The 16293-nt window shown below is 38.5% G+C and overlaps 1 protein-coding gene across 4 annotated transcripts in view; it reads right to left on the bottom strand.

Moving 5' to 3' along the window:
- rap1gds1 (Rap1 GTPase-GDP dissociation stimulator 1) overlaps window positions 1–16293 on the bottom strand; it is a 66699-nt gene that overhangs the window by 37553 nt on the left and 12853 nt on the right. For all 4 annotated transcript variants that reach the window (XR_002753916.1, XR_002753917.1, XM_023346856.1 and 1 more), the window contains exon 4: window positions 9186–9311. Coding sequence is in view for 2 of the 4 variants with exons in the window: in XM_023346856.1 (XP_023202624.1) it covers window positions 9186–9311 (126 nt within the window). In the remaining 2 variants the exon portion in view is untranslated. The remainder of the gene's footprint in view (window positions 1–9185; window positions 9312–16293) is intronic.

Raw genomic sequence — 16293 nt, 5'->3', positions numbered from 1 at the left:
ATGCTCGTCCAGTAGTGAAATAGGCCATCTTGCCCTGCGCCTCCTGTACAGATGGCCAGAGGAGGCGTTGTTTTTCCCGGTCCTCCACTGTCAGGTCCTCTGCGAAGCGCATGTTGTTGTCCAACAGGGACTTGGACTTCTTGGTGGCTCTCCAGAGGGCGGCTCTCCAGAGGACGTCTCTTCAGAGGACGTCTCTCGCCGTAGAGACAGAAACTGGATAATAATGTTGCGCGCCGTCTTCTTGCTGTGATCACTTTTCCCAAGCCTGTGAACGATGTCGATTCCGTCTGCCTCGTTTATGTTATCATTAGCGATGGTTTTCTGGCAGATCAGAATCACTTTGTTTCTGATGTTCTCCTGGTCGTTCTCAGGGACCCCAACCAGCCGCAGATTCCATCTGCGAGAGTAACGTTCAAGCTCCATCATGCGGTTCTCCACGGTTCTCAGCTGCTCCTCCCCTTTTTTAGCTTTAGCATCCACCTCCATTACTTTCTTTTTAATATCAATCAATTCTTCAGAGACAAAGTCAATAGTTTTCTTAAGCCCCTCAATTTTTAATGTTATCATGCTCTCGTGTGAGTCGGCCTGGTCATTGATGATGGCGAAGAGTCTGGTAACAATGTCATCTGGGTCATCTGTAACGGCAGAGGTCTTTTCCTTTTTTAATAAGAGGGGATTTTATAGGGATATTTATATATATATATATATTCCTTTATTTAACCAGATAAACCCCATTGAGATCTAGATCTCATTTTGAAGAGGGACCTGGGCAAAAAAAATTTGCAATATGTTCTGGGTGACGGCTGTAGGGATTGCATATTACCCACTGACAACTTGGACCGTGATTATCTATTATTTTCCTCAAAATTTCTCTGACTGCAGCGTGTTTTCTATGATAGATACTGTGAATATTGTCGGAGTACTGTACCGTGAACCCTCGCTATATCGCGTTTCACCTTTCACGGTTTCGCTACTTCACAGATTTGCATCGTGCAGTGTGTTCTGCATTCTGATTGGCTAAACAGTCTCTCCGCTTCTTCTCTACCTCTAAGTCAATAACGTTGTGGTTTAATATGTACACGTACGTAAAACAGCTTGCCATTTTCAAGAATCTTTTTGCCCAGAAGAAAAAAGAGCGACAACAACTACCGATAACTGTGTTCTTCTCTCGAAAAAACACACCTGAACCGCGGGCTTTAGAAGAAAAAAAGAAAAAAACGCTACAGAGCGGAGTCAGGATGCAGCGGAACAGTCAGAAGAGCAGTGAAATACACGTGTCCTACTGTACTTTGTTTTTTTTTCATAATAATTTTTCATTTTCTCCCGTTCTAATCCAATTACTCAGGTCGCGGTGGGGCGGTGCTGAACTCCGCAATTTGAAGCTTTCAGTTCGTACTGATGATTAAAATGATTATTTTACAGTACAGTAGTTATTTGTTAAAAAAAATTTAAAAAAACGTTTATACAATACTTTTATTTGTTAAACAAATGCTTAGGCCTTTAAAAAGGTTTTGTTCTTTGGTTTCAATGTATTATGGAGTATTTCATTGTATAATTGTAAAAAAAAAATAAAGGTTACTACTTCACGGATTCCGCCTATCGCTGGTTCTTTTTGGAACGTAACCCCTGCGAAAAACAAGGGTTCACTGTACTTGGAACGCTGATTGGTCAGTTGCTGACAAGTGCCCTGGAATGATTGGGGGAGGATTGCTCTACGTCAGCATGGGTGTGGAGCCGGCGTCATGTCAATTCCCCCGCTGTCGGGGGGAATTACTTTAGTAGCAATTTTCACATCCAGCACTGCGCTTAAGACAGAGCTTAGACTCCTCTTACTGTACTAACCTAGTTTTCAGCTCCGATGAGTGCCAATAAGTTGTCTTTTTAGCTGCTTAACCTCACACCCAGTTTAGCTAGGTTGGTGGGGTCATCTGAAGAAACCTTCTTGTGTTCACTAACGGTCAACCGTCCCTGGTTCTGCTGGTACTGCTTAGCAACCAGAACCATCTGACTTACTTTATTGTCCTTCCTTTTCAAATAGTGACACTTCGATTTTCCCTAATTAAAGGCGTATTAAGTTTTGTTGTGCTGCTTTTGACCAAAAAACGTTTGAGTTAACTCCCACTCTCCGGGTAAACTCAACCAAAGCTCCTGGTCGCCACAGCCATTTCCCTGACTCTCCGGTTAAAATCGGTTATACAACTCCCAAAACATTCTGACATGACTGTAGTTCAGCCTTCTTCTACCATCATTGTAGTTTTTAACTGCCAACTCAGCCCTCCTCTGTAGTAAGTGAGAGTTCCACCATCACTGTAGTTCTAACCTTCAGCCATCATTGTAGTTCTAGAGAGTAGCTAAGCCCTCTGCCCACTGTCATGTGTGTTTGACAGAAAGGTGGCGAAAGAATTCTATCTTTGTGAGACACCCAATCAGTTTTTATGAAAAAAGCAGTCCGAACAACTCCTTCCCATTCAGGAGCCGTGAGACGTATTCGAAAACCGTTTGAAGCATATAAGAGTGCCATTTCTCCTCTCCAATAGTACCGCGATTCATACCTGTACCTCACTCACAATAATAGCAGCAATGAGAGAGAGTTGGTGTGCGCTGAGCTCTGGAATTTTTGAGAAAAGGATGAAAATTAATGGCTGGGAGCCTGAGGTTATCCTGTCACATTATTTCGCTCTAAAGTACCTTGACAGAAAACCATCAACCTTAGAAAAATATTGAAAACATTTTACGAAAGCAGGCGGTGCGATGGCCAGTCTGTCGCTTCTCCTCTCAATATACCTCAAGATATGATGCATGTTAGAAAAATTATCTAAGTTCATTTACTTGTGAGTTTATTTGAAAGATTATGTTTTCATATTATTATTCTGTTTGATGTTTACGTGACTCCTTTTCTTCTGTGAAACACTATTAACCATTTTTAGGATGTTTGTCTGGAGGCTAGAGACGGTTGCACATTCCTGTGTTATCAGCTTCATGTGAAACTGATTAGTTGCAGTCAGCCCCATGCCCTTGTAAGGGCATGCCCACAGAAGGTTCCAGAACACCCTGTAGCAAAGGTCATTGGTCAAATTCTTTGTGTGACTATGTGAAAAAGCCCAACCTCCTTCCTTGTATTTTCTAATAAAGCCAAATGCGGAGAAAGATCGGGCAGAGTTGATCCCAGACAGTGTTTGACAGTGGATTTCTGTGTCTGGGCTCAGCCTCTCCTCTTCTGCAGAAAAGAAAATTGTGTCTCTGGTTGATTCTTTGCAGGTTAGGAATTAAAAGAAACCTATCAATGCGACAGCCTATTTTTCACACATCTCAAAGAGGTTTTAGAGGGCATCTTAATTACTCCTGATTTGAAAGACTTGTTCTCATCAAACTACTCCCCCCAAGTTCAGAACATTAAGAACGATCTGTTGAAATAGTCCGCTTTACCTATATAACTTCTCGGTAGGGTTATACAATAAAAATGAATATTCTCCCTCGATCAAACTACCTGTTTAAAAACCTTCCTTGCTACTTGTCTTTTACATTCTTTAAATCCCTTAATTCTCATATTTCCCATTTTATTTGGAACAATAAGCATCAAGGAATTAGGTTTTCCACCCTTACTAAACTCAAGCAGTTGGGAGGTTTGTCTCTACCCAACATGCAGCTTTATTACTGGTCTGCCCAGCTTAAAATTATGTCAGACTGGTTTTCTAGTACAAACAACTGTTTATGGCTGGACCTTGAACCTTTATCATGCTGTCCAAGAAGGATACGCCCTCTCCCTTTTATCAATAACTTAGATCAATTGGATTTGTTGAAGTAAAAACATGGTAGTTTATAGTACTTTGTTAGCGTGGCAAGACATAAGGAACTACTTGAATATTTCTCCCTTTATCTCTGTTCGATCCTCTCTGACTTTAAACTGGATCTACCAACTTCGATTAGAAGTATTGGCCTATTGAACTGGTCCTTTTCTGGTCTGACTGATTTGGTCTGATCTTTTGATTTCTGGTTCTATCAAATCATTTAATCAAATCAGGAACAATAGCAACATCCCTCAAAAAGATTTTTATAAATACCTTCAAATTCGGCACTTATGGAGTCATTGTTCAGGTCCAATGTATTCCATATGGAACTGATGGATTTAGAAAATACTCTGGTTTTAACCAAATCTGCCAAAGGTTTGATTTCCAAGTTTTATGCATCTTTACTCGGTTCTGAACCATCAAGCTTTGACTCCGTCAAGTGGTTGTGGGAGCATAATCTGGAGGTGAAATTCAGTCCTTTAGATTGGCTCAAGATTTGCAATGGAACCTTTCCTCAATGCTCTTGTATTTCTATACTAGGGGTTGAACCAATTAGTCGACTAGTCGACTAGTCGACTCTAGGACGTCTCGCGAGTTTTTACATTTCATGTCGACTAGTCGCAGTCATGTGATTGCCGGTGGTGACAGCCTGTGCTGATCTGACAGCACAGTATACGTCACAAGACACAAGAAAAATAAGTTAATACATTAGTTTAAATGATGTGTAGATGGATGCATATTTGTGGTTTTACAGTGTTTTTAAAAGGAGATGGAGTTGCAGCTGCAGTCCACTACAAAACACGAGCCGTCTAAAACTCGCCCCCTTCCCGCTAAGGATGTCACTTAGCCGGCTCGCGAGTGTCTTTGTCACGACGATCTAACTAATACATTATGATGTTATGTTGCTGATTAAATAAAGATCTGTGGTAATGATAGCTGCTGATTAAATAAAAGCCTGTAGTTGGTAATGACAGTGTATACTTATCTGACATATATATAGCCGTGAGTTCGTGCTAAGAATGACACTTCGTGCTTAGAAGTGTCATCGGATCAGCTGTCAGAAGTGTATGACACTCTGACAGCTGATCTGACAGAACACTGGCTACAAAATGGCGTCTTCAAAACAGATCGAGGACAAGCCCGCATCTTGTCAAACAGGTAGAAATTACTGGGTCCTTGTATGACAATGTGCTCTTAGCGAACTCTTAGCGAAGAGAATATTGACAGCGAGTGAACTTTATTTACCCCCCCACCCCCGTGCCACCTCTTTTTATTGTTTTTACATGCCATCTAAAAGATGTGCGTTTCCTTTTGAATGTTGGTTTCCCAGCAACTTGTTATTTATCATAAACTATCCCGATGTTTTGTTGTTTCACTTGTTGCTGTTCTGTGTAAATGCCGTATTTTTCCGTGAAAACGGGTAATAAAGCCTCTACGTTACTCCAAAGCTTTGCGTCTTGCGTTGCTATGACGTCACAACGACTAGTCAACTCGACATCGACTCGACTTTTATCATGTTGACGTTGACTAGAAAATATCTTAAATCGTTCAATCTGCTGAGTCAGCAGAGCTTCCTGCCGCGCATCGGGCGGAGGAGAAGCAGGTGGTTTCGTTGAATTCAGCTGTAACCAAACGGGATCCGTTCATAACAAGTTCGGCTTGTGATGTTCCAAAAGCACCACGTAGTCAGTGTGATAATTTGACTCCTATAGTAACTATCCAGAGATCATCAGCATCAGCCGGTGTTTAGAAAAAAAAAGTCAGACCCGACTTTGTGCAACAAACGTTCCCCGCTGCTCACGAAGAATCTCCATAATAGACTTAGTAAAAGCAGGAGAAGGGGAGAGTGTGTGTGTGTGTGTGTGTGTGTGTGTGTGTGTGTGTGTGTGGGGGGGGGGGGTCAATATTTGCCGTGAAATTAGCTAATAAAGCCTCCAAGTAGTTGTGAAGGGTTTTTGCGCTTACGTCACTATGACGTCACCGCGACTAGTCGACATCGACTCGACTATTATCATGATGTAGTCGACCTTAAAAAATATGTAGTCGTTCAACCCCTATTCTATACACTCTATTTCAAACTTTTCTATACCCCTGTGCGTCTCCAGAGAATGTTCCCCAATCGTTCCAATCTTTGCTGTAAATGTTTTAGGCGTAGAGGTGTTTTTCCATCTACTCTGGTCATGTGATTTATTACAGACCTTTTGGAAAGACCTTCATTCTGTAACTGAAAAGATTTGGGGTGTTCGCTTCTCCTTATCCCCTGTTTTATCTTCTAAATGTTACCTCCTAATCCACATCCACATTCTAAATCTTTGTTTACAATTCTTCGATTTCTTGCTAAGAAGTGTATTTTGCTACGATGGACTTCGCCATATGTTCTTATAGTAAATATATGGATTACACAGATGTCCGTCACCTTACCTTTGGAAAAACTGACTCATGAACTTACCCACAAATCGGACACATTTTTGAAACTTTGGGGTCCTCTTGAGTCTTTTCTACTTAATCTTTAAGATTTTAGTATTTTATTTTACTGCTCTATTTATTCTTGCCTGTTTTTTTTCCTCTTCTCTTTTCCTCTTTTCTCTTAATGGCCGTGAGGTGACGTGGACTGGAGGAAGAAACTAACACCTTATTTCTTATTCATGTGGGGTACTATGATAACATAGTATAATTGTTTTGTTTATTTGTGTTTCTTTTGTGTGTGTATGTGTGTGGCAGCACAGGTTTCTCTTTTGTTCTCTGTATTGTAATTGATTTAAAATTAACCCTTTCGTGCATAGTGGTCACTACAGTGGACAGCTTTCTAAAAGCCATTTTCTTGTGCTTCCTGTGGATTTTTATGTTATAAATGCACACAGACCACTGAAGTGGACACTAATGCATCATAAAATATACCATCAACTACTGACCATCAGCTGCAAATGCAAGAAATTATTTTTGTTAAATACAATATGGCCAACAGACAAAAAAGCATGAGAACCGACCCGGTCCCTCCTTCTACTGTAGACGACTCTTGCAAGTAAAAAAAATATTGTGACATCAGATAACCCCTAAGGAACAATACTACTGATGTATTTTTCAAATAACAACTTTGTATTTTGACAAAATTACAATTGATCACATAAAAATAAAAAATTAAAAAAAAAATATTTTTACAAAAAGATTTTCCTACCTTTTTATGCCTTAAGAAAAGAATTTTAAAAAATAGAAAAAAAATTCTGACACAAAGGATCATAATTCATCCATCAGAGGGTTAATAAAAATAATAATAATAAAAAATATGGTCAATGGTTAATTTTTTGACCGATATTTGTAGGTAAGGGTGCACTAATGAATTGTCCTAATTTTCTTTCTTTTTGGGAAATTGGCTGATAGTATAATTTTCCAGTTTCTCATTCAGCTACAGCAAAAAGATTTAGAGCTCACTTTACCTTGGCCCAGCTTAATCAACATGAGGCCTTATGTAAACATCACTCCTGCATATTCTAGGTTCAGTATTTGCAGATCTTTTTGAAACATACCTGCAAATTATTCAGAGAAAACTTACTTATTCGTCGATTTTTTAAATTATTTTTTATTTTTATATTTTTAAGGGGTTTTATTGGCTATAGTGTCATCTATTTGACAGTTGTTAGATATGACAGTATGTCATGAGAGAGAAAGGGAAAGCATGCTGTAAAAGTCATGGCGCCAAACTGGAACCTGTGACAACCTCCATATACAGGTCTCAGGTTTTTATCCTTGTCCCACCGTTGTGTCCCATTGTGTATTTTTATCATAGAGCATATCTAAAAAATCTGTCAAAAAATGCAAAACCAGAAATTGAAATACTTCTTGACACACTATTGGTTAGCATTTGCAAAGCAGCCAAACCAAGAGCAAAATGTGTTTTCCCTGCCGCTGATTGGATGTAAGTGGAGTGGAGATAAGGAAGCTTCTGGGGAAGTGCCAACACGGTTTCCACTGTTCTTATGGCTGAATATTAATGTGTATTTGGTGTGTGAACTGTTAAAATATACAGTTGTGTTTTTAGAGGAAGACTCAAATATTTATTTCAGCTATTTGCAGGAAGCGGTTGTCCCTAACCAGAGGTCCACTGTAATCTTTACTGAAGTAATCAAACTAGAGGAGAAGCTAGGTTAGCTTCTACAGTAGAAGCTAACCTAGCTTCTACGGTGCATTCAAATGCAGTTCAAAACATCATGGTTGGAAACAAGACATGTCGTCACAATCCAGCAGGAGAAAACCTTTACAGCATTGGTTCTCAACATTTTCTGGGCCAGCAGCCCCCCTATCCATTATCCAGGTCCCTTACTGCCCCCCTCATCAAAGAGGATGTAGGCTACTTGCACTGAATATTCAATGAGAATGCATTATTGCACTCTCACTTATTAAATTCCTGTTTCTCTTTATTATTATTCCGACTTCCGTATGTTTTTCTGTGTTTAACTAGTAATGCTAACTTCAACTAATTTTCTGCTGAGTTATGCTACATCTTTTGCTAAATTTTAATATTGTACTTTTTGAAATATTTGCGCTTTTGTGCCAATTTCAGACCCATTAGAATTGAAATTCTTCAAAATTTCACAAAATTCTAAAATCTTCTACTTTGTGATAGCTTACTACTTCTGCCTACTTCAACGTAGATATGCCACTCAACTTTTAAACAAGTCACAAGGCTTTAAACTATCTATTTCACAGAGGTTTCCCCAAAAACTCTTAATTTTATCTGCTCTGAGGAAATCTTGACATGTCCAGAAGAGAATCGATATTATTGATGGTTGCAAACAACCTGGAGACAGGATTTATCAGCGGGGCTTCCTCCATCTTAGACTTAAACTCATCAGCTTTGTTTTATATCCTAATAATCTTGCACCTACCTCCGCCTGAACAAATGCCAGGTCTTAGCAGATTGCAGAAGACCAGCTCTTCAATAAACTCTGCATCACATCTGACAGTTGTAATGAGAACAACTGTCAGATGTTCTGCTGGTAGAACGTGGATTAAATGACAGTTTCTCAGAATGAACATCACAGAAGGGCTGCAAGCAGCCATTTTACATGCAATCATATTATTATCAAATCACCTGGAATCTCTTTTAGGTTTGCATATCACAGAACAGTGGAGCTTAGCTTCAATATGTGACTCTGTGCACATTCTAGACACATTAATCCCTCCTGATGTAGATGTAATCTTTGAATATGTTTGTATAAATATTTCTTTTACTGTGTTAAAAAAAATTATATAATACAAAAACAGTCCAATGTAGTCAAAAATATCAGCCAGATCCAGTACGCTCTTTGTTGCCCAATTTCTGTAGTTTTTTGGCAGATGATTAAAAGAAACATAATCCTCTGAACCAGCATTTCCAAAGCAAATCTAACTCCTACTTACGGCTGTCATAGCAGATGTTGCCAAGCGCTCGACCGGTTTGCAGTAAAACCTCCTGGTCAGTGGAGTTTAACAGCTGAACTAGAGGAGGGATGAGGCCAGCTTCCACACAGGGACTCCTCATGAACTCTGGAGAAAAGGGATCAGAATCCAATTACTAAACAGAATTAGAATTCTGAGTCTGAGTTTATGTGACAGAACGGCACATATGGAAGGAGAAAGCCAGAGATGACACACAATGAATCCATTAACCTCAGAATAGCCATGGAAAGATGTAGTGGACCAGGTTTTAGCTAATTCCCCTGTACAGATATGTGTAACAGTGACATTTCAAAATGAAAACACAAGTTGATCAGGTCAGTTCATTTCAATTTAGTTTATTTTATATAGTTCCATAAAAAATTAAATACAAATAGTAATCTAATGTTTTTACATCAGACTAAAGAAAAAAAATATCACAAGCAAGATGCAAAAAAATTAATTGCATAAACAACCCACCAATTTTTATAAATTAAAAAGTGTGGTGTGCATTTGTATATCCTACCTCTGATTACCTGCAGCTAGGCCTGTCGCGATAAACGATAAATCAATTAATCATACGATAAATTAAAACTATCGACGTCATTTCAATTATCGGCATTATCGTCTCTTCCGTCCTTTTTCTCTTTCTGTTGATGACACCGAATGAAAAAAGGCTCAACTCCGGTGCTCTCCACTGACCCTCCTTTCTCATTTCCTTAGTGCAGGGGTTGGCAACCTTTTCTACTCAAAGAGCCATTTGGGACCGCCTCACAATAAAAAGAAAGAACTTGGAGCCACAACCCATTTTGACGTCATATATATAAAACCTATATGCTATGTACAAAAATCGATACTATGTTGCGTTTATGAAATCAACGAACTGCTGCAGAGAACACAAAATTTTATTTCTGCACGTAACAAAACGCATTTTACACTTTGTTGATGCTCAATTTCAAACAAAATACCCTCTGTCTATTTGGGTCTTTGTATTTAAGAAATAAAAATCGAAACTTACCCAACCCGCACTGAAGGAAAAATAGAAACAGAATGCAGTCACTTGTCTACAGAGTCCCCTAGGGGACATGGGGATTTTTTTTTATTTTGCGCTCCCTCACAAAACCTTTCGCGTTCCCTCGCAAAACTTTTGCGTTACCTCGCAATACTGTACTGGTCAGTTATGCAGCATAATTGAATACTGCAAGCCTTTCTTACGATGGGCGCCGTACTTTCTGCTTTAATATAAGGTTATGTGAGGTTTTTCCATGAATGTTAATATCTTTTTGTGAAATATCTGAAGTTTTATATCTTTCTTTAGGATAGAAAGGCACCACAAACCTACGATATAAACAGAAACTTTCCGTAAGTAGGAAAGAAATAAAAATAGATTATAATTTGGACTATTTCTGAGTTATTATCGCAGGTAATAAGTCATCCGACAGTTTTGATTGTGTCTCTGTTGTGTTCACAGTCTGAATGGTTTAAAGAGCTGCTTTCAGTGCCGCTCCATCTTAGCCTTAACAGACATAAACATACAGTAAAAAATAAATCGATTTTCAATCAGTGTTTTGCACCAAACAGTTAATAATAATAAGTTTTCACTGAGGCTCTGTAAGAGCCATATGAATGAAATAAGTAATTATTGATATGACAGGAGCAGCGACTTTGACACTTAGGAGTGTCGACGTGGGAGTGACGTCACCAGGTATGAATGGGAAGGATACTGGCTTTGTGTGTATGAGGAAGCGGTGAGCGGGGCGGTCAGTCCTTGCAAAGTTTGGAGCATGATCATCAAAATGGAATAAATCGATAATTGTGACAGAATAAAGAGGTTTGGAGTTGATTGATAAACGGACAGATGAGATTCCCCGAGTTAACCCAGTGCGGCCCTTTACCATCATTAGTTTGTCGTGTTTTTAATAATAAAAACTTGTTAATAGTAAAAACTGTTTGGTGCAAAAAACAGATTGAAAATCGATTTATTACTGTATGTTTATGTCTGTTAAGGCTAAGATGGAGCGATACTGAAAGCAGCTATTTAAACCATTCAGACTACGAACACAACAGAGACACAATCAAAACTGTCAGATGACTTATTACCCGTGATAATAACTCAGAAATAGTCCAAATTAGGTTGTATTTTTTATTTCTTTCCTACTTACAGAAAGTTTCTGTTTATATCGTAGGTTTGTGGCGCCTTTCTATCCTAAAGAAAGATATAAAACTTCAGACATTTCACAAAAAGATACTAACATTCACGGAAAAACCTCACATAACCTTATATTAAAGCAGAATGTACGGCGCCCATCGTAAGAAAGGCTTGCAGTATTCAATTATGCTGCATAACTGACCAGTACAGTATTGCGAGGTAACGCAAAAGTATTGCATGGTAACGCAAAAGAAAAAAAAATCCCCATATCCTCTAGGGCAGTGGTTCTCAAACTTTTTTCAGTGATGTACCCCCTTAAAAATATATTTTTAGTCAAGTACCCCCTGACATGGGCAAAACATTTTTGGAATTAAAAAGAGGTACAGTGCTGTAAAATCACTGTCTGATTTTTTAAAGCCAAACAACTTATATCAGTGAGCCTGACAAATACATCCATATTGCAAACATTGCATGGTTAAACAAAAAAGAAAAACAGAAGACGGTGACCACCAGGAAAGTATAAAACCAGTCAAACTGTTTTATTTTAAAGGATATTGAAACTAAATACTGAATATAAAATTCAGTGCATGAACACACATTTATATTTTATCGAACTTTTTACAAAATAATTTTTCCCAAGACTTATTATGAGGAGCCTACTGATTTTTTAAAGATATTTTGAAAAGCTTCACGTACCCCCTGCAGTACCTCCACGTACCCCCAGGGGTACATGTACCCCCATTTGAGAACCACTGCCCTAGGGGGCTCCATACTTGTCCTCCTCTTATTCAGGAGATAAAAATCAAAACTTATCCAAATATTATCCACCGGCACTGAACGAACCAAGCAAACCAAAAAATGCGCAGTCTGCTTCTGTGTCCTGTAGTACGGTACTACGGAGCCCTCTAGGGGACATGGGGAATTTTTTTCTTTTGCGTTACCTCGCAAAACCTTTTGCGTTCCCTCGCAATACTGTACTGGTCAGTTATGCAGCATAATTGAATACTGCAAGCCTTTCTTACGGTGGGCGCCGTACTTTATGCTTTAATATAAGGTTATGTGAGGTTTTTCCATAAATGTTAGTATCTTTTTGTGAAATATCTGAAGTTTTATATCTTTCTTTAGGATAGAAAGGCACCACAAACCTACGATATAAACAGAAACTTTCCGTAAGTAGGAAAGAAAAAAAAATACATCCTAATTTGGACTATTTCTGAGTTATTATCGCGGGTAATAAGTCATCTGACAGTTTTGATTGTGTCTCTGTTGTGTTCGCAGTCTGAATGGTTTAAAGAGCTGCTTTCAGTGCCGCTCCATCTTAGCCTCAGACATAAACATACAGTAAAAAATCGATTTTCAATCAGTGTTTTGCACCAAACAGTTTTTACTATTAACAAGTTTTTATTATTAAAAACATGACAAACTAATGATTGTAAAGGGCCGCACTGGGTTAACTCGGGGAATCTCATCTGTCCGTGTATCAATCAACTCCAAACCTCTTCTTTCTTTGTTCTGTCACAATTATCGATTTATTCCATTTTGATGATCATGCTCCAAACTTTGCAAGGACTGACCGCCCCGCTCACCGCTTCCTCATACACACAAAGCCAGTATCCTTCCCATTCATACCTGGTGACGTCACTCCCACGTCGACACTCCTAAGTGTCAAAGTCGCTGCTCCTGTCATATCAATAATTACTTATTTCATTCATATGGCTCTTACAGAGCCTCAGTGAAAACTTATATTATTAACTGTTTGGTGCAAAACACTGATTGAAAATCGATTTATTTTTTACTGTATGTTTATGTCTGTTAAGGCTAAGATGGAGCGGCACTGAAAGCAGCTCTTTAAACCATTCAGACTGCGAACACAACAGAGACACAATCAAAACTGTCAGATGACTTATTACCCGCGATAATAACTCAGAAATAGTCCAAATTATAATGTGTTTTTATTTCTTTCCTACTTACGGAAGGTTTCTGTTTATATCGTAGGTTTGTGGTGCCTTTCTATTCTAAAGAAAGATATAAAACTTCAGATATTTCACAAAAAGATACTAACATTCATGGAAAAACCTCACATAACCTTATATTAAAGCATAAATACGGCGCCCACCGTAAGAAAGGCTTGCAGTATTCAATTATGCTGCATAACTGACCAGTACAGTATTGCGAGGGAACGCAAAAGTTTTGCGAGGTAACGCAAAAGAAAAAAAATCCCCCATGGGATTTTTAGCAGTTTATCAACTGCTAGGGGGCTCCGTACGCTTCAGCCTTTCGCATCAGCTCCGAAACGGCCTTTTTTCCTCTCCTCTCCCTCGGGATATTTTTTAGCAAAGACAGAGTGTTTGCTCTTGAAATGTCTTTCAACATTTGACTTCTTGTTGTTTGCCAGTCTTTCGCCACATATTAAGCAGACTGGTGAACCAGTTTCATCAGCGGTGAAAGCAAAATGATCTGTCCACATAGCATTAAATGTTCTGCCATCTTCAGAATGTTTCCTTTTCTTGGATTTATTTATGATGTATCTTCCAGGCAAGGATCAAAAAGTCAATAAATCAGTGAGCTAAAAACATGCGGTCTGCCAGACATGTGGGGTATGCCAGGAATGCCTGTCGCACATCGGCGGACATGAAGTATATTTTGGGTGCTTAAAATGTTCAAAACTTTTGTTTTAATGTTACAAGTTTACCATAATCTTCAGATTTAGAAATTTATTTTAAAATGATTTTAATTTATAATTTTTTAATGATTTAATTTTAATAAAATATTCTATTTCCCAAAGTCACTGGGAGCCACAACAGAAGGATGAAAGAGCCACACGTGGCTCCGGAGCCATTGGTTGCCGACCCCTGCCTTAGTGTAATACCCAGCGCACACTACACTATCTTAGAGCTGTTGGCCTCCCATTTTCAAAACCTGACTGACCACACATTCGCCGACAGAAATCCTAGGTATAACGGTTCGATCGGGTTCGTTCCTGCCGTGTGGTGTCCAACAATGGGCACAAAATATTGGCTACAACTCCAGTGAACTAATTTTAAAACCAGGCATTAATCAATGCTTTACTACAGTATACCTGCAATGCATGTGGCTAGTGTCAGCGTAAAGTCCTGACTGAATGAAAATCATTAGAACCTATTTATGTCACGTTAACGAAGAACAGTTGAAAAGTTACCGGGTTTATCAACTGCGGTAGCAATTTCGCTCCAACTCCTCTCCTTGTCATTTCTATATTCTTTGCATGTTGAATAAATATTAATGTTGTTTCCACATATCATCTCCAATGTCCGCTGGACTTCGGGTTGCGCCGTGTCAGCTGTTTGGGATTCCCCGACGTAATTTCCCCTCAGAAAGCACTGAGGAGAATCCGCGCTTTCTGATTGGCTACCTGTCACATTCAACAGGTGGAGTTAAAGCTCCCAGTCGGTGAAAACCCCTGATTTGGATCGAAGCGGCAACGACGATCTACCGTAGCACACCACACAATCTTAGAAAGACCAACGTTCTAAGACTGTTGTAAGGGGAAAAATAGGAGCAAAAAATCATGTAGTGTGAACTATTGCATCAGGTAGTCGATGTGCCCATCTTCTCTATTTAAATCTAATTATTACTGAAGGGCAATATAGTATACACACTTCATAATCTGCAGTCTTTTGGTTGAATACAGTATTTATTTCCACTTTGGCTTTATGTTGTTTAGTTTTTATCAAGTACATTTTTTGTTAATGGAGACTGAGAATCCATTTTGTTTGTGGTTGTTTTGTTTATTTTGTTTATTAGTTCCAGTGTTAAATATTCTTTTGAAAATAAAGTGTATCTATCTTTGGCAGGAAATCGCATGCATTATTACGTCATTACCATTAAATCAGTGTAAAAAGGTCTTCAAACAATATTATCGTTTATCGCAATAATTTTTTGAGACAATTAATCGCTCAGCAAAATTTGCTATCGTGACAGGCCTACCTGCTGCTCTTTTGAGCTATGACTCTACCATGCTCTTTGTATCTATTAATATGCAAAGTAGCTCAAACTCAGGCTGGATGGAGAGTGTCTCTGAAAAATCAATTTCCAAGACTGCAGATTTGGATTTAGGTCTGGACTTTGACTGGGCCATTTTAATCATATAAATATGCCTTGATCTAAATCACAGCTTCTCATTCCTTGTTATCAGAGCCCCCTCTAATCATGAGTAAGCATTTACTGCAGTTAAGAGTCCATTCAGCTGTTAAATGTATTAGGGTTGCAATTAACTATTATTTTATTAATCAATTATTCTAATGATTGATCAGATAAAGAAATCTGCAGATTTTTCAAAATACAGTACAGTAAATGCAGTAAAAATGTAAATAAAGAAATAATTCAATTCCTTTTTAAAGTTAGAAAACAATCATTTCATTGTATAAAATGTATAGCATTTTATACGTGTAGCGTGAGTGAACGATACATTATTTGTGGCAAAGGAAGCACCTGCAGCTAAAACAATCCTAACATCAACAAGTGAAAAGCTCAGCTCTGTCTGCTGAGCTGAACATCAACAGTGTCGGGCTGATCAGGGATTTTTCAATTTACTATCAAATTAATTACTGTAAATAAAAGGTGTTTAGTAGGAGATTTTTTTTAAATAGAATTTGAATCAGGTGAAGCTAAAACTGCCACTTGAGTTCTGGGTAGAACTTGCACACAAAGTATGTGCATTTAAGGTTTTGCCTACTTTAAATGCAAAATGTTTATACTTTCTGTACATGTTTGACTTAATTATTTTACATTTCTTCTTTCAGCAAAAGGCCTTTTTTAGTCTGTAGTCCCCAGCTAACAATTAACCAATTACAAAATTAGTTGACAATTATTTTAATTGATTCACCATGATTAATCCAATTCATTGTTCCAGCCCTGAACAGAAAGGAAAGCTTCCACAACAAAAATCACGCATGTGATACAAGA

The sequence above is a fragment of the Xiphophorus maculatus genome, chromosome 14 (genome assembly GCF_002775205.1).
Source record: "Xiphophorus maculatus strain JP 163 A chromosome 14, X_maculatus-5.0-male, whole genome shotgun sequence".
NCBI lineage: Eukaryota > Metazoa > Chordata > Actinopteri > Cyprinodontiformes > Poeciliidae > Xiphophorus > Xiphophorus maculatus.
The sequence above is the reverse complement of the archived record's forward strand: the minus strand, read 5'-3'. Positions and strand labels throughout refer to the sequence as shown.